Source organism: Anser brachyrhynchus, assembly GCF_964034855.1.
Source record: "Anser brachyrhynchus genome assembly, chromosome: 9".
Taxonomy (NCBI): domain Eukaryota; kingdom Metazoa; phylum Chordata; class Aves; order Anseriformes; family Anatidae; genus Anser; species Anser brachyrhynchus.
The window spans coordinates 9,638,543-9,656,548 of NC_137703.1; the positions used below are offsets into that span (position 1 = coordinate 9,638,543).

The following is an 18,006-nucleotide window of genomic DNA, read 5'->3' on the forward strand; positions in this document are numbered from 1 at the left end:
TCCCGGTTTCCATACGGTGCTTCCCCCGCCCCGCCCGGGCGGCTGCTTCCCTCTAGCGGGCAGAGCCCGGCAGGACCGGGGCTGGGGGTGTCGGTAGCGGGGGGGGCTTCCCGGGAGTGCCGGTACCGGGGGGGAGCAGCCCAGTACCGGGGGGGGGGGGGTCGGGTCAGCCCGGTGCCGCCCGGTTCCCGGAGCAGCCCCCCCGGCCCCCCTCGCTGGCCGCAGCCCCGATGGGGCGAGGCGAGCCCGGGCCTGCCCCGCAGCGAGGGCCCCGAGCAGGAAGCAGAGAAAAGGGAACTCGGCCCCGATCTGCCCTGAATTTTTCCTTCCTCCTCCCCCCTTCCGCAGGGTGAGGCCCGCTGAGGCACGGCCATGGGGAGGCCCAGGAAGGAGTCCGGCAGCACCGCGTCCCATCGGCCGGCGGCGGCCCCCAAGACGTCCCCCGCCGCCCCGCCGCCGTCCGCCTCGGCCGCCCGTGCCCCCAGCAGCCGCTCCAGGAGCACGCCGGTTGCCGGACGGAGCCAGGAGGCAAAGCCCAGCTCGTCCCAGCCGAAATCCACAGCGGCGTCCCGCGGGGCACGAGGCGATGCCGGGGAGCAGCTTGGAGCGGCCGGCAGGGGCTCCTCCACCAGCGCGAGGAAGACGACGGACGCCAAAGGAGCTTCGGGCCAGGCCAAGGCTGAGCCGTGCCCCAGCAAGGCCCCGTGCCAGTTCCCGGCCCCCCTGGAGAGCCAGGACATCACCCGGGTGGAGAAGGAGACGCGGGGCCAGCGCAACAACCCCAAGTGGTACGAGTGGAGGGAGAACCGCATCACGGCCTCCGTGGCGCCCCGCATCGCCGGCAGCAAGTTCGCCAACGGGAGGACGGACAAGGTGCCCCAGTCGTACCTGAAGGCGGTGGTGAGCCCCGGCCCCACCGTGCAGACGCCGGCCATGTCGTGGGGCATCCGCAACGAGAAGGCGGCCGTGCGGGCCTACGAGCAGCTCAAGTCGCAGGAGGTGGGCCGGCCGGTGCGGGTGGAGGACTGCGGCCTCTTCATCCACAAGGAGAAGACGTGGATCGCCGCCAGCCCCGACGGCGTCGTCACCGAGGCGGACACGGGGAAGCCGCTGGGGCTGCTGGAGGTGAAGTGTCCCTACAAGCACCGCAACAAGACGGTGCGGGAGGCCTGCAAGGACAGGGACTTCTGCCTGCGGGTGGACGGCGACTCCTACGCGCTGAAGCGGGACCACGACTACTTCACCCAGGTGCAGTGCCAGCTGGCGGCCGCCGGCCTGCAGCGGGCTGACTTCGTGGTGCACACCAAGAAGGAGACGGCCGTGGCCCCCGTGGAGTTCGACGACGAGTTCTGGGGGCAGACGGTGCCCAAGCTGGAGAAGTTCTACACCGAGGCGGTGATCCCCCACCTGGAGGGGGAGGCCGGCGGCTCTGTCTGGGCCAAGGAGGAGTAGATGCCCATCCTTGCTCTCCAGGATGCTTGCTTGGCTTTGGGTTGGCGGCGCAAACCCAGCTTGGGCCCCAGAATAGAAGCTGCACCTGAGTTTTCTGCTGTTCCTCGACCACTCACTGACTCTGCCCCAAGGCTGCTGCATCAGGATGGAAGAATCTGCACCAGCAGGGCCTGCTTCGATAAGGGGCCCACCAGTAATGACTTCACCTGCCCAACGAAGGAGAAAAGTCCTAGAGCCAGTCCAGCATGGCCCCGTGCTCCTCACTGCCCGCCAGTTCAAGCCCACAGCACTCTGATGGAAGCCAGCACACACCGATCGCATCTGCGGGGAACGCCTGTGATCCCTCTGCACTGGAATAACGGACTCATTTTGTGGGGAAAACTGGATCCTTCAGCACCTACACTACTGTCAGGACTAAACCTTAATTCTTCTCTGGAATGGAAACGGAGTCACAGGGGGGTTGTTAGAGCCCGAGAGCAAAGCAAAGCTCTTGAGCTAAATCACGTTGTGCCTTAGCCGTCGCAGCAGGGGCACAGGAACACCATTCCTCCTGAGCCACCAGCCCTGCTGGCCCTGGAGCCATCCCAGGGTGCTAAGGAGAGGGGGCATTGGCTGCAGGATGGGGAAGATGGTGCCTGTCGAGGAGGTGGCCTCCACAGTGGCGAGGCTCTAGAAGAAATTCCTGTGACACACTCCATGTACCGCAGCAGGGCAGGGAGGTGAGCATCACCCCTTTGCAGCATGGCTCGCTCTGTTAAATAAAACCAGTGTTGGATCGCATCTTCTCTGTTGGTTGTGCAGCTGGGGGGTTACCTGGATGGGGGGCAAGCTGGGCTGGGTGGTGCACATGTGGAAACGTTCAAGTTTGGCCGGACAGCCCCTGGCCAGCGGTGCCCAGCTCCCCGTCTGGGCTGGGAGCTCACGGTTTGTGTCTCAGGGCAGCTCCCCATGCACTGAGCCAGCCTGGAGGTGCCAGCCCATGGGGCTCCCCCAGTCGCACAGGAGCACCCCAAAATTCACCAAGGGAAGTGAGAAATATGCCAAAACCACCCCCGTTATGGCAAAAGTACTTTATTATATACATACGACTCCAGCCACACTCCACAGGGCAAGGACCAGAATTTTGCTATTTTACATATCCATACAAAGTAACTATAAAAACATAAAGCACTTTTGGGGCCCAGGCTTTCCACAGGAGGAGAGGCACAGGGACGAGCCTGGGGGTTGCTGGGTGGCGGGGGGCTGCCCCCCACCCTCCCCCAGCCGTGGTCCCACAGTAACCAGATGTGCAAGTAGGAAAGAACCCAGTTAGGAGAAATAGTGATGGGACTGGCAAGTCGGGGCTGTCCCGGGCCAGGGGCCAGGCCAGGCGTCACCGGGACAGCAGTGGGGTCTGTGTCCCCCCCTGGAAAGTGCAGAAGGCACGTGGGCCAGGCTCTTTGGAGGGGCTGCGAGGAAGAGGAGGTGGGATTCAGACCGTCAGTGCACGCGGGGCCCCAGAGCACACACACACCGCTCACAGAGGAAGGAGGGTGATGGGGAAAAGCCTTCCTTCCACTCTGAAACTTGAAGGAGGCCTGGAGCGGGCAGGCCCCGTGCCTCCGGAGCAGCAGTTGCATAGCAGAAGGGGCTTAGGGCCCACTCTTGACAAGATATCAGACTTCACTCTACGTGTCCAGGAAAAAAAAGAAAAAAAAAAAAAACAATTTCTCTGCAGGAGGGAGCCCTTGGAAGCAAGGCCCTCCTGCACCCGGGTTGCATCAGACCCAGGGCTCAGCATCCAGCCGCTGCTTAAGCCGATGCTTCACCTGCAGGCAGGAGATGGCCACAGGCTAAAAGGTTCAATTATTTTAAACTGGAAAACATGAAATCCAACCAAACCTCCCCTGCTCCCCCCCTTCCCTAGGGCTCCCGAGCCCTACCAGTTTTGAGGGTAACTGTTCAGGTCTCCTACCACAAATCCCACATCCCTTTCAGACAGGAGACTTCAGTGCAACTGGAGAATCTGAACCAAGGACGACTCCTCAGCAAGAACAACTTGTCTAACAATCTACTCGGACTATCTTGGGGCCTTGTGCACAGCAACCAAAATCAGGAGCACCACCGGACAGGGGTAGGGCCTCCCCTGCGCAGCCTACAAGGCTGATGAGCCAGAGGTGGGACATCAAATCCCCAAGGAAAGAGCAGCCCAGTCTGCTTCAGGTGTTGGCAGGAGCAATGTTCCTTCCCTCCCCTCCCAAAGAGCACGCCGCGTGGAAGAAGCCTGTCTGGGCTGCATCTGTGTGCTGGAAGAGGATTTGGGTCACTGACGCTTTGCCATCGCAGCCCACCCCGAGGTCCAAGGCAAGGACAACGGTGAGGGAAAAAGGAGGAAGGGGAGTCACATCTCGGGATAAGTGTAAGCTTCCACCACACCACAGGGAAACTATTTGGACTAGGTTCTCCTCGGCTGGCCTGGGGGAAAGGCACTGAGCCAGGTTTGTGCAAGGACAGAGATGTTTCTGAGCGACCTAGTGCATGGCTCTTCTCCCCCCACACCTCTGGGGTAACCGAGCTCCGTGGTCAGCCACCCCCAGGGAGGACGGCAGCTCCCAGGAGGCAGAAGAGCAAGGGGGACAGCCCAGCACCGCGGCCCAGCCCTTCCCCTGCCATTACTGTGCATTGATTGTCTAGCCAGACTGAGCTACAGCCTTCGGTTTAACAAGGGGCCCCCCAGCCTCCCTGCTCTGGAAGAGCCTCAGTCACAGAACCGCTTGCGGGGCACCGTCCGAGCTCGGTTCGAGCGGCGGATCTCCTGCTTGGCGTCGCGACATCGCTGGCAGATGAAAACCTCAGGCACGTTGGATTTGCGGATCTTGGCACAAGAGAGGTGGATCCAGGTGGCACACTCGTTACATTCGATCATGGGCCTCCCCGCGAAGGGCTTCAGGCAGAAGCAGGTGATCAGATCCCAGGCGTCGTCGTCTGGTCGGGGAGAGACGGACACCGCTCAGAACCCACCTCACCAGCCCCCCGGCTGCAGCCTCAGCAGCCCCCCAGGGGAAAAGCCTCCAAGGGCACAGCACCACCTCTAAAGCTTCTAAAGATGGTTCCACCCGCATGGAGCAGGAGAGCCCCCACTTACCTTCTGCTTTGGTGTTGGGAGCTGCTGCAAATTCGACTGCTGAAGTTGCAAAGGGGAAAAAGAAAAAAAAGACTGGATCAGCAAGGCAACCTTACACCCCACTCCCCGTTTCAGGTCTGTACCACTTGCTGTACTAAAGAGAGTCTCCAAAGCTCCCCGCCCTCTGCTCTGCAGCTCTCCCAGGTCCCTGCGGCTTTCCCTGAAGCCCCTCGCCAGGAGAGGCCGGGACCACCTGCAAGCTCTCCCTGCAGCCCATGTGGGAAGCTCTGGCCAAGGGAGGGACAATATCTGGCACCGACCGCAGCACAACGCCGCTCCCCAGACACTCACCGCTAAGCTGAGAGCTCCCTCTGCTTGTATCTTCCCCTTCGCTTTGGTCCAAGGTACTACAAGAACTGGGGCTCTTCCTCCCTCCAGAGCACTGGTCGAGCTCCTTTAGCTGCGGATCGTCTCCTGCTGGCTTCTCTGCCCCCTGCGCTCCGTGCAGCCAGTCCTTCTCCTCCTTCAGGGGCTCCTCCAGAGGGGCGCTGGGCTGGGGGTCCCCGGCCGGGTCGATGGGGGGCTCCGAGAACGGCTCTTTCACGGGAGGCGCCTGTCCCTCCAGCGCAGCCGGCTCCTTCACCCGGTCCTGGTCTAGCACCAAGCTTTTCCCAGCGCTCGGCGGCACCTTCTTCTCCACCTCCTGCTCCAAAACGAGTTTCTTCGCTGGCGGTTTCTTCCTCTTGGTCTGCTGGGGCCGGATGTCATAGAAGCCGGCGGGGAAGGCAGGGCAGTCCGCGAGCAGGCTGCTGTCCACAGCCCCCTTGGCCACGGCGTTCCTGCTCCTCCTGTCGTCCGCCAGGAGCTGGCAGTCGGAGGAGTGCGAGGAGGCCCAGCTATCGCTGTCCTGCGTGCTCCCCGTGCTGTTCTGGGGGCTCATGCTGCCGCCGTGGGTCCAGGGCTCGTTCTGCAAGAAGGGGAGAGGCAGGGCTAGCATGAGAGACCCCAGCGCAGACATTTGGGGCAAGGAGAAAGGGACCGGGGACGGAGAGTGACCCTCCCCTGCCTCCAGCAGAGGATCAGGAGCTGGGTCTGTAATGGCCGGGCACCCGGAGGAAGGAGTCTCCCTGCAGAGGAACGCCCCGCAAGCCCACTCACCTCCTCGGGGTAGGGGATGTAGCCCGCGTAAGCCAAAACGAAGGTGCAGAACTGGTTGAAATCCTCCACGGTTCTCTGCCGTTTCTGCAGCGGCTGCGACAAACGACACTTGTTGGTGACGCTCCCCACCCCGACCGAGCGCCACGGCCAGCCCGGCACGAAACGTCGGGGTCGCCTCAACCCCCATCCGTCCCCTGAACCCCATCCTAAATCCAGCTCGGCGGCGACACCCCCTTCCTAAAATCCCGTTTACGGCAGGGGCGCACCCACAGCCGGCAGCAACCCCACAGCGCGGCGTTGACTCAACGCCCCGGGATCCCCGCCCCGGGACCGGGACCGGCCGGGGTCAGCCGCGGGGGGAGCGCCCCGGGACCCCCCGGGACCCCCCCGGTACCACCGGGAGGGCTCCGGGGGGACAAAGTCTGGGAGATAAAACTCCGGGGAGCCGCCCTCCGCTGCGGCGAGGGACCCGCGGGGAAGGGCTGCCCGGTGCCCCCGGTTCCCCCCCCGGTGCTCCCGGTGCCGGGCGGGCCCCCCGGGGGCTGTAGGGGGGAGGTTTTTGGGGTCTCCCCCCCCCCCCCCCCCAAGCACACACCTCCCCGCACCGGGGGTACCGGCAGCGCGGCGCGTGGCCCCGGCCCCGCCTGCGGATGGGGAACGGCGGCACCCGGCCGGGAACCGGCGGCCCCCCCCCCCCCGCCCCGAACCCCTCCCGGTGCCCGGTGCGGGCTGCGCGGCCCCCCCCCTCGGAGCCCCCCCCTCGCCCCCCGTCCCCTCCCCGCCCGGGGTCCCCGCCGACACCTGATCGCTCCCAAGATGGCGCCCGCGCTCCCGGGCTGCCCGGGCCGGCCGCCCCCCGCCCCGCCGGGAGCCGGGCTCTGCCCCCCCCCTCCCCGTACCCCGAATCCCCCCCGCACCCCCCCTCCCCACCCACACCCCCTCGTGTCCCCCCCCCACCCCCGGCACACGGCTGCGGGGCACGGCCGCGGACACGCGGGGTCACCCCCGCCCCGGGGCGCCGCCGCGCCGCCACCCCCCCGCCCTGCAGCACGCCGGGACCCCCCCCCAGATACCCCCCCGCAGCCCCCCACACCCCACAGATCCCCCCCCACAACCCCCACGCCCCCCCCTCGCCCCCCCCACGGCCACGCCGGGATGGCGCCCACGCACCGCCCCTCAGCACCCCCCACACGGAGCCCCCCCCCCCCCCCGGCCCGGGGCCGGTCCCCCCGCGCCACCCCCCCCCCCCCCCCCCCCCGGTCCCGGTTGCTCCCCGCTCACCTCCTCGGGCCCCGGGGAGCCGGGGCTGGGCACGGGGCTGCTCCCTGCCGAGCTTGGCCGGCCGCGGGGGCACGGCCGGTCCCCGCCGGTGCTCATAACGCCCGCGGGCGCGGCTGGGCCGGCGGGCAGCGGAGCGGTGCGGAGCCGGAGCGGTGCGGTGCGGAGCCGGGCCGGTTCCCTCTCCCCCCCCCACCACCCACCCCCTTCTTTCGGTGCCCGCCGCCGGTCGGAGCGAGGCCGCCAGCACCGCCCCGGCCGCAGGGGCGGGCCCACCTGGTGGCGGCGGGGAAGGCGGAGGCGGCGCCTCGCTGCCGGCCCCACCGGGATGGAGCGGCCGGCCCCCCCCCGGGGGTCCCCCCCTCCCCGCTCCTCCACTCCGCCCCGCCTCGCCTCCAGCCCCCGCTGCCCGCAAACCGCAGCCGGATCCCCGGGCTGGTGCCGATAGTGGAACCCCTCCGTGCCCCCCCCTCCCCCGGGGCTTGAGGCTGGCAGCGAGCCCCCCCCCCCCAGCCCCTAAAACAAAAAAACCCCAAGGACGGGCGGGAGGCCGACGGGTAGCGTCCTGCTTTTATTTACACCGCGACCCCCGCGCTGGGGGGGCCCGCTGGCACCCCGCTGCGTGGCACCCCTGTGGGGTACGCGGGCGCGAGGGCAGCGCACCCCCGGGGGGGTACACAGGCGAGCCCCGGGGGGGGGACAGGCGAAGCGAACCCTCGCCCCCGGTGCTTCCAGGGGCCGAGGAAGAGGCTGGGGACACTTGTAGCAGCAAAGGCCTCGCTTCCCGCCCGGGCAGCAGAGGGGACGGGAGCGTACGAGAGCTGGGGAGAGAAACACCACGTGGGAAGCTGACCAGTGCGCTCCAGTTAAACAGAAAAGAAAGGAAAAGGCAGTGGGGGTAAGCGAAGAAAGAACAGCTCCTCTCCTGCCCTTGCGAGCACGGAGTTACAACCAGGGTGGGGGGACACCTCCTTTCCTCATCCCAGCGGAGCAGCAGCTCCAGGCACGGCCCAGGCCTGGAGCACGGAGCAGGCAGCGCCCACGAGGAGCGGCGCCCGCGGCTCCCGGTCCCTCGCTGTCCTTGCACGGGCGGCCAGGCGGAAGGGCAGAGCGGGGGCCGCCCGTGCCCGGGAGGGGAGAGCAGTTCGGGTGGCAGTTGGATGGCGTGGCTGGGGTCCGTGCCACCTCCTCAGCGCTCCGCCAGGCTCGGCGCGGCCGGAGGCTGCAGCGCCCGAAGCCTCGTGCTCCAGCCTCCTCGGGCAGTCTGGGCCCCCGCCTCCCTTATAGGAAACCCTCCTTCCGGAACTGCTCCTTCAGGATGTCTCTGTACTGGTCGAAGCCGCCCTCGATGCGGGTGACAGTGGCGTTCTCGCACACCCACAGCTCCTGGCACACCAGGCGGATGAAGCACTCGTCGTGGGACACCAGAATTATACCGCCCTGCGAACACACGAGGAGAGAAAAGGAACTGAGCGGGCCACAAAGCGGGGCTCTGGGGGCAGGGGAACCCGCACGTGGGCCTCTGTGCCCCTCCAGCCAGCGCACAGGACTTCAGGTTTCCACCTGCACTGGGGAAAGGCACGGTGCTTCACAGGCAGCCACGAATTCCAGCCTGGCCTAAGGGCTTTCCTGTCTTCAGCTGGGATGGACAGATCTGGTACGGAGGAGGCACGTGCACAGCAAAGTGCTCAGCTTCCCTTCCCTGAGGGCGAGCGCAGGGTTTGCCACTGGCTCTCTGGACCTCTGACAAACTTTGAGGACGGAAATTCTAGTTGGAGGCAACGACAGCCAAAAGGTGACGGGACAAGGCCCCGAGTAACCTCATTTTTCTGTTGTAGGGAAAATGACCTAACCTGGGCAAGTACGGAACAGCAAGAACCGGGTTCATTACAGCGGTACCTGGAGGCTGAGCTCCGAGCCACAAAAACCTGCCCGAGGAACAACCATGAGGGCCCCAAGGCAGGGCTGGGCGCTGCAAGCAGCGGCATGGGAGCGGTCACGGCCCGTAGGTGGCTGGCTAAGATGGGGGACAAGCCGTGCTCTGGCTCGCTGCTGCTTCTCTCAGCCAAAGTCAACAAGTGAAACAAGCCACCAGGACAGACAGCTAAGGCAGAAATGCGACCGACTTCCCACCACATCTCCTGGACTTGAAACCACCACTGGAATTTTACGGTCCGCTTCTGGCTGAAATACTGAGTCACCCAAGCTGGAGGATGCAGGAAGTGTTAGAAAAATGGGAGATCTCGCCCGTGGAGCCTTACCCGGAACTTATTGAGTGCCTTTGCTAGTGCCTCGATGGTCTCCATGTCCAGGTGATTTGTCGGCTCATCCAGGATGTAGAAGTTTGGACTGGAAGAGAAGACAGCTCTGAGCACTGCGCCCGAACAGGCTCAGGCTGAACCCGCGCCCCTGCACACTGCTGGGACCTCCGTGCAGGGAGGAGTCCAGGCTACGGTTTTAGCCACGTAAAGCCACAGCCACCGGCACTGCATGACCCCAGGGTCTGTGCTGCCCAGCTCCGGGGACACCCCCTGAGCTCAAAGCAGCAGGAGAAAGCCGCCTGCCTGCCTCCTCCCCCGCGGTCCCCAGCAGGCGACGATCTCCCTCCCCGATCTCCTCTCCCTTCCTCTCGGTGAAGCGGGCCCCAGGGACGCAGCCCTGCAAAAGCTTCCAGCATCTGGGAGGGAATTACCAGGACATTGTCATCTGCGCAAAGGCCACTCGACTCTTCTGACCTCCAGACAGGCTGGCCACGGGGCGCACGGCCAGCTCCCCCGAGACGCCGTAGCTCCCCAGCTGATGCCGGTACTCCTCCTCCGCCTTCCCTGCGGGAGCACGGCACAACACAGCTATGGCACACGAGGACCCCGGGGCCTCGGCGCCAGCTGGCGCCTCCTGCAGTGTCCTTGGCCCGCATCAAGGCCGGGCAGCCGAGGAATTTGGCAGCTGCTCGGAGGCAGTGCCCGAGCAGAGGGTTTGCGTGGAAAAGCTGACTGACACAATCAGGGCAGGGGCCACGCAGCGCGGCGGGTTGTGACCGGCTCCGAGTGATGCTGCCCCCAGCTCCTCGTGGCCAAGTCACATTAACGTCATGTCACATCGTGGAGAGGGGAGCCGGGGGGTTTGGGAGGTGGCAGAAAGGAGGGCCAGGTGCTTGTCTCGTGACTGGCGGGGAAGCCACAGCAAAGCGGGATCAGCTACCGCTGAAACACGGCTACAGCGGAGCACCAGCGTGAGATCTGCTGGCCACAGAGCTCGCGGCAGGCTGGCTACCCCTGCACAACCGGCTCAGCTACTCAAGGCTGCTGTCCTGAACTCACGCTTGACGTGAAGAGAACCCAGGGCAGAAGGCATCCCCTGAGCACTGAGGTGACGGGGCCTCCTGCCCAGGGACCACCGCCACAGAACAAATCAATCTGCCTGGCAGGGGAGATTCAAGCGGCCCAGAGCTCCTCGGATCTCCAAAACCCACCTGGGAACTTCCTTGCCAGCAGCTCTACAGCACTGATGTTCAAGTCCAGCTGATCCACGTGGTGCTGGCTGAAATAGCCGATCTTCAGGTTTCTGCAGCACGAGGAGAGAGATGGGGAACTGGCACCGGGCGCTGTAACCGCAGCGCTCCCAGCTGCAGCTACAGGAAGGGGGCACAAGAGGGGGCATGCAGCTCCCATCCTCATCACCGCGGCAGCCGTCACCCCAAAGCACAGCCCAGGAGCCCTCCAGCTGCACCATTCCTCCCAGTCCCCCGCCCCTTCCTACCAGGTACCTGTGAGCATGTCTGATCCCTCTGACTGGTGCCAGCTCCCCCATTAAGATCTTTAGCATGGTCGACTTGCCAGCTCCGTTCTCCCCAACCTAGAGAAGCAGCAGCAGCATTGGAGAACATGAAACCCACGAAGGTACCTCGGAGAGGGGGGCAGTGATCAGGGAATTCAGCTCTCTTGGATGATCACGCAGTGGAGGGGGCAGGATGAGCGCCAAACCAGTGGCTCCAGCCACCTGGAAGCTGCGTTTCTGTCGCTGGGGAGCTGCACGCGTAGCACTGCTGGAGTGTGTTCCCTCCCCAACCCTTGAGCCCGAGGATTACTTGGTCCCAGCCTCATTTGGAGATCTCCAGGGAGGAATATTTCATCCAAAATTCAACTGGGCAAGGACCTGAGCAGCCTGATCTGACATTGAAGCTGGCCCCGCTTCAAGCGGGGAGTTGGAGCGGGGACAGCCACGGCCCCTCGCAGCCACCCTTACTCGGCAGTCCCACGTACCACACAGATCCGGGACTCCAGGTCGGCAGAGACAGAGAGGGAACGGAAGATGTAGTGACTTGGCTCGTAACAGAAGTCTACTTCATCTAGCTGCAGGATGGGTGGGGAGAACTTCTCAAAGCCATCGGGGAACCTGGGAAGGCAGGAAGAGGTGAGAGCTGGCCAGGTACTTCAGAGACCCTGCTCCCAGCCCCCTGGGACAACCACTGCACGTGGCAGAGGGGGCTCCCGACCATGCAGGCCTCTGCGAGGGACGGTCACGAGGAGGGGACGCAGCCTTGGCCCCAGAGGGAGCCCAGCCCAACCGTGGGGGCCCACCCAGACTCCGTGCCAGAGGAGGAGCAGTGGTTATCCCAGGAGGAGCTCAGGTCGGAAGGGGAGCCAGGCCCCTTCCAAGCAAGGGGACACTTACTTCATCATCACCTCGGACTCCTTGTCCACAGGTTTCAGCTCTGGCCTGCAAGAGGGAAGATGTGTAACTGAGGAGCCTTGCACTGTCCCCACACCAGCAGCCCAGCTCTGCGAAGCCTTATCCTAGGCAAAGCCTCCGGACCAGAGACAGAGCTCCCGAAGTCCAAGCCACCCCCATCCCTCCAGATACACAGTGCCTCCCAGCTCCCTGGGGACCACCTGGGAACACCCAGTTCTTCCCATGAACACCTCCCCTCCCCACCTCCACAGAGCAGCAGGGCAGGCACTCACAGCTTCTCCAACAGCTTGAGCTTGCTCTGTACTTGGGACGCCCGGTTCGCGTTATACCGAAAGCGGTCGATGAAAACCTACAAGTGGCAAAAAAGGATCAGAGAACCCCCCGACTCATTCAGGCACAGCCACCCCGCTGCTGCTGAGCCTTCTGCAACAACAGAGCCACAGCCACAGGTCTTCACAAGACTGAACAGCAATGAAAACTCCAAGAGCAGAGATTACTGGACGCAGGGCAGCCTGGGAGGCTCACCAGAAGCACGGGGAAAGGGGCAAGGCTGGAAGAAATGTCCAAACCCTACTGGTGTCTCCCAGTACCTGGATGTGCTCGCGGTATTGCTGCTGCGCTTCGTACTCTCGCTGCTGGTTCTTCAGTCGCTCCTCCTTGGTCTTCATGAAGTTCTCGAAGTCCCCCCGGTAGGCGTCCAGCCGCTGCGAGTGCAGGTGGATGATGTCCGTGGCCACCGTGTTGAGGAAGTTCCTGTCGTGGGACACCACGAGGATGGTCGACTGCCAGGTCTGGAGGAGGAGACGGCGAGAGGGAGACCTGAGGGAGCCTGAGCGTCACCGAGCCGGGGCACAGGGCCTGGTGCCACCACGCGGCGAGGCAGGACGCAGCCTGGGAGGCTGTCCCCATCCCCTGGCTGGTGAGCCCAGCACGGGGCCGGAGCCCCTGCACCGCACGGGAGCCGTGGCCAAGGCTCGCGCCGCCCGGTGCCGCCCCGTACCTGCAGGTAGTTCTCGAGCCACAAAATGGCCCTCACGTCCAGCATGTTGGTGGGCTCTGAGGGAAGAGAAAGAGGCGCTGAGGTTAGGAGGGGTTAGGAGGACCGGATTACGCTTTCTTACATAGGAAAGACTAGTGGTCAGCCAAAGCGGCTGCCCGAGCAGGTTTCCCAGCTGAGGATGGCTCCACGCCATCCCCGGAGAGCAGTGACAGCCCTGTGAGCACCGGCCCTGTCACGCAGGGCTATTTTGAGCAGGCAGCTAAAGGCCACGCTGCGTTCCCAACCCAGCAAGGGCATGGGCAGGCCCGGCGGCAGGGGTAGAAGGGCTCACGGTATCAACTTACCGTCCAGTAGAAGGAGATCTGGCCTAGGGAAAGCAAGACGCAGGTATCAGAAGCAAAAAGAGCACAGGGTCAACGCAAAGCACATTTTGCCACGCATACAGAGCCGTGATGCCTCGAAAGCTCCCCGCCCCGAGAGGCTGAGTCGAGAGGATGGCCAGGCATCCCCCCTGCCCTTTGAAACACGGACAGCAAGGAGGGTTAACCCCGTGGCAGGAACACCTGGACACCAACCTGGCGAACAGGGCTCTGGCTAAGGCCAGTCTCATCCTCCAGCCTCCAGAAAACTCTCTGAGGAGAGACAAGGTTGTATACAAGGGTTAGAATTTAATCAGAACAACCCTGCCTGCCTGGCTCCCTGCTCCCCGCAGCCCTTTTCTCTCCGCTGTCACCCACGGACAGCTCGTCCCTGCAGACAGCAGGCACAGCAGGACACGCGTCAGGCTCAGCTCCACCCGGGCCCAGCAGGCGGCTGGCTGAGCACCCCCAGGGCAGGACAGCCCCCCGCCTTCCCATCGGGCCCCCTCCAGTGGCTACAGCCACAGCAGCAGCTGGGTGTTCACCAGGGCAGAGAGCCCCCCGCTCCCCACCAGGGCCGGGGCAGCTTCTCCCCAAACCCGTTTAATTTAAGTCTCCACGTCCAAAGCCTTGAGACTTACTTGGTTGTCTGTTGTTGCATCTTTGTGTTGAAGCCCAGCCCAGCGAGAATGACAGACGCCCTGGGGGAAAGGTGAGAGAACAGGAACATAGGCACACCATCCGCCTCCAGAGCACAGCCTGAGGTCCTGGACCCACGGTCATCGTGGACACTCCGCTACATAGTTTAAGGACATCCTGGTGCAGGAAAACTTCCCTTCGTGCCCAAGAGCAGCATCTGGCTGGGAAACGCAGCCCAGCAAGGCACAGCACCCACGTGAATTCCCAAGAGATTCACAAGAAGCTTTCAGCTCTTTGGCCAAGAAGAGAGTTACCACCACCACCACCCCAGCAACATTCCCCAGCCACCAGGAACCTGGTGAGGAGGAGCAGCAACAACGCAAGCCATTTGGGGCAAAAATAGCCAGCACCTCCAGCTTCTGGGGGAAGCTCAACTACTCCTAACCCAAAAGAGCCCGTCCCCACATGCTGGATCCCAGGGCCACAGCATCACCCTTCCGAGCTGCAAACCACGTCTCGCCTTGCCAGCAGACAGCAGCGCCTGCAGGGTCGTCTCACCTCGCTGGGGCCTTGTCTGCCTCAATCTCCTCCAGCTTCGCGTAGATCTCTGACAGCCTGGCACCCTCCGTCCCTTCTCCCCTGGAGCAGAGCAAAGAGGAACGCGTAGGATGGACTGGGGTCAGGGTCTGAGCACTGCGGGAGGCTGATCTCCCCAGGCAGGACTCAGGCGAGCAGGACACGGCCCAGCCCTGCTGGAGTCCTCCACTGGAAGTGAGAGATCTCAGAACAAGACCTCGTGGTCAAGAAGCTGTAAAAGGGCTGGAAATCCAGCAATATCTCACCTGCCCGCATTAACCTTGGCCGTCAGCTCCTTTTCCTCCCGCAGCAGGCTCTCACGAGTGGTGTCGCACTCCAGCACGCTCTGCAGGGCCGGCGTCTCATCCCCCGCCACCTCCTGCTCCACGTGGAGGATGCTTATGTGCGAGGGGATACGCAGGCTCCGGCTGGCGATCATCTTCAGCAGCGTGGTCTTCCCCAGCCCGTTCCTGCCCACCAGCCCATAGCGCCGGCCAAACGCCAGGTTCAGGTCGGCTCCCGCCAGCAGGACACTGGAGGGAAGGAAAAAACAGCTCCCTGCTCAGCCTGCCCCGCGGGGAGAGAGGCGACCAGCGGCCACCCGCCCCCAGCACCTTTTCAGGCCGTGCTGGGGCCAAGCAACCACCACAGAGTTCTCCCATCCAGACCTCAGCCCGGTCTGCAGCCCCGGCAGGGCCCGTCCCACCGTCCCCTCTGCACTCACCGCTCACCGAAGGAGACGTCGAAGTTCTCGATGCGGACGTCGTACGACTTGTTCTTGCCCGACGACTCCATGCGAGTCTCCTTCTTGCTGGCAGCTTGGCTGGCAGTTGCCTCCTCAAGGACTCTGCAGGCAGGCAGAAGACAGGGAAGGGGGCTCAGCAGGAAAGCTCAGTCCAAACAGATCTCAGCCACACACAGCAGGGCAGGCGGGGTGTTGGAGGCCCCCTCCGTACTCACAGAGGGCCAGATGGCTTTGTGGAATCCCTCTCCATCCTCCTATCCTGCTTGGCTTTCAGCCTAGCTTCTGCCTTCTCCAGTTTCTTGGCATCCACCATCTGGGGCACAAAGAGAGTTTACAGAGAGAGCATCTTCAGCAAAAGCCCCCCAAACCCAACTCCAACAGAAAGGAAATCAGCCGGTCCCACCTGCCCGGAAGGAAGGGAGAGCAGGAGGGAGACAGGACAGGGGAACCGGGACAGACTCGAGCGTGTTTTGAGGAAGCTGATCAGGCCAGGAAGTCACCTCAGGACTGAAGTCCTAAATCAGCTGCTTACACGCAGCAGTTCTGCCTTAGCAAGCAAGGGGTTTGGCTGACCCTGACCCGAATGCTCTTTCCCACGGGCAGTTCCTCTGGTTCCAGGGACCTGGGTCAGCCCAGGCACCTCAACGCGGACCTGCTGTCCCTGCGCCTCCTCCGCCACCCACCCCAGCCCCGGACCGTTAAGCACTTCCCCTCCCTGGCGTGTTAAACTTTAGCCAGTTTGGAACTAACTCAGGTTAGGCAGCAGATCAATCAAGACAGAGCCAACGAGTATTTAATTAAATCTGAAGGCAAAAAGAAGCCAAGCGTTTTAACCCGCCCTCTGGCCTCTGCCAGGCTCCCAGCCCGCTCCAGTTTATTCCTGCATCGAGTCAAATACTTGTGGCTGACCAAGGGCCCTCCCGGGCATCCCCAGACAGGTCTTCAGCCACCGGAGCACGGTACAGACCTGCACGCTAGGCTGAAGGCGTCTTGCGACCGGAGCCGGGGCCCGGTTCCTACAGATAGGTTAAATCACTCCATAAACGATACTGAGCCCCCCTCAGCCTCCCGGTAAGACATCCTCCAAAACTCGAGAGGCCTCCCGAGGCCTCCTCTGAACCTTTTCCAGTTTTTCTGAAAACCCTTCCTGAGCTGTGGACGCGCGAGCCGGACGGCGAACCCAGGAGCAACAACCCCGGTGCCAAAACCAGCGACAGCTGCCAGCTCTCCCCCCAGACTCCCGGTCAGCCGCGCGGGGATCGCGTTAGGTCTCGGCTCGAAGCGCGCAGCTCTGTGCTCCACGTGAAGCCCCGGGGAGCAGAGCTCTGCAGCAGAGCACCAGCAGAGATGCTGCCCGCCCTGTGCAGCTGCCGCCGTCCCGGCTTTGCAGATCCTCCTCGCACCCAGACCTTGGCACAGCCAGCACAGAGGGCGACCCGGGCCGCTCCTGAGCAGCTACGCACTTTGCAGGCAAGGTCGCTCTGATTTCCTGCACGTCACTGAGCGTAACGACTTCCAAACTTTCCTGCTCCCGATCTTATTTCCCAAACCACGACAACCCCCAGCCGCTTTTAGAGCTGGGCTGACAGCCTCCTTACAGCAGCTCTCTGGAAACAGCAGCTCCGTGCCATCTCCCCACCTGTAACGCCCTGACACCTGATCGCATCTCAGGGCTTCTTCTCTCACCACGTACAGCAAAGTCATCCCGTACACCCGGATTGCTCAACCCAAAGCCTTGCTGTAGTAACCAAAGTCCCTCACGAAGTCAGACAAGCCGCGCTCCGAGCAACGCGACCACGCTTTGAAGCTCGTTAAGAAGCTACAGCAAAACATATCTAGTCAAACTAATGAGCTGCTAACTCCCACGGAGCTTCTTTACCTGACCAAGGCCGAGAGCACGGCAACTCACAGCAAGGCTGACGTGAGGGAGCAGCACCTCTGCAGATGCACGCCTCGCCGTCACACCCCCTGCCCCGTACGCTTACGGAGGGAAAAGCGACGGGGCAGAGCATGGCCCTGCAGCCCCACACGTGAGTTCTTCCCACCGGGTCACAAGCAAGGACGCGGCCCCGTGCTTACCGACGCCTGCCCTCTCTTCAGCAGCAGCCCCGGCAGCAGGTCCACGCTGGCATCTGCAAGAAGACGCTGGGTGAGCGGGGGGGCTCCACCTGCAAGCTCGGCGGCGGGCGGAGAGCCGAGGGGGAGCCCGGGGATGGGGTGACAGCTGGGGGGCGACGGCTCCCCCGGGGCCCCGTGAGCCCGCCGGGCAGCACTCGCTCACCGTATCCGTCCGTGATCTGCGAGAGCTGGATGGGGGCGTCCAGCAGCACCTGGCTGCAGCGCTGCGCCCGGCCCTCGTCCCTGCTGGCGAGGAAGAGGAGTGAGAGGGGGAGTGGAGGGGGTGTGATGAGGAGGACGGGGATGAAGATGCTGAGGACGGTGGCCGCTTACAGCTGCAGGGCGTTGAAGAGCCGCTGGCACACCTCCCGCACGGCGCCCTCGTCCTTGCCGTCCCGCGACACCTCCTGCAGCAGCTCGCCCACCGCCTCCACCAGCTCGTCCACCGACTCGAAGTCCGCGCCGCTGCTGTGCAGGATCCCTGCGGGCACACGGCGCTGCACACCCCTCCTCCCTCGTGTCGCGACAGCGCGTGAGGGGGGGGGGAGGGGGGCGGGAATCGCGACACGGCCGGCGGAAAGCCGCCTCCGCCACGCCTCCCCGTGTCCCGTCCCCCCCCCCCCCCCCCCCCACCGTACCGGGACGGCTCGGGGGCCGCCCTCACCCGTCACGTAGGCGAAGACCTCGCCGTCCAGCTCGGGGAACTCGCTGCGGAGGATGTCGGCGCACGACGCCATGGCGCCGCCGGAGCGGGGCCCGGCCCCCGCCCGCTGCCGCCTCACAGCCCCGCCACACGCCCGGAAGGAGCCGCGGGGGCTGCCGGGAAGGGCTGGGGAGGGCTGAAAGGGCAAAGGGGGATGCTGGGAAATGGAGTCCGGGAGAGGGC

The 18,006-nt window shown here is 64.1% G+C and overlaps 2 protein-coding genes across 4 annotated transcripts; both read right to left on the reverse strand.

Annotated features, from left to right (window-relative positions):
- Positions 1–2,507: 2,507 nt before the first annotated feature.
- On the reverse strand, positions 2,508–7,254 carry LOC308199547 (PHD finger protein 13-like). Its single transcript, XM_080603889.1, has 5 exons — positions 6,995–7,254; positions 5,714–5,806; positions 4,907–5,522; positions 4,577–4,615; positions 2,508–4,416 (listed from the first exon to the last, which is right to left on the reverse strand). The coding sequence occupies exons 1-5, from the start codon at positions 7,088–7,090 to the stop codon at positions 4,190–4,192; spliced, it is 1,071 nt and encodes a 356-aa protein (XP_080460015.1). The 5' UTR covers positions 7,091–7,254; the 3' UTR covers positions 2,508–4,189.
- A 293-nt stretch (positions 7,255–7,547) lies between these two features.
- ABCF3 (ATP binding cassette subfamily F member 3) lies at positions 7,548–17,943 on the reverse strand. Of its 3 annotated transcripts, none has more exons than XM_080603849.1 (21): positions 17,785–17,943; positions 17,454–17,601; positions 17,284–17,363; positions 17,082–17,134; positions 15,218–15,315; positions 14,982–15,104; positions 14,524–14,790; positions 14,240–14,320; positions 13,684–13,743; positions 13,259–13,315; positions 13,028–13,050; positions 12,684–12,739; positions 12,274–12,474; positions 11,956–12,032; positions 11,666–11,710; positions 11,254–11,386; positions 10,758–10,846; positions 10,464–10,555; positions 9,684–9,816; positions 9,253–9,340; positions 7,548–8,431 (listed from the first exon to the last, which is right to left on the reverse strand). In XM_080603849.1, exons 1-21 carry the CDS (start codon positions 17,855–17,857, stop codon positions 8,273–8,275), a joined length of 2,136 nt encoding a protein of 711 aa, XP_080459975.1. In that variant the 5' UTR covers positions 17,858–17,943; the 3' UTR covers positions 7,548–8,272. The 3 variants fall into 3 exon arrangements, with proteins under 3 accessions (XP_080459975.1, XP_080459974.1, XP_080459976.1); XM_080603848.1 differs by having other exon boundaries at positions 17,454–17,617; positions 17,759–17,939; XM_080603850.1 differs by lacking the exon at positions 9,684–9,816 and having other exon boundaries at positions 17,454–17,617; positions 17,759–17,942.
- Between the last annotated feature and the right edge of the window lie 63 nt (positions 17,944–18,006).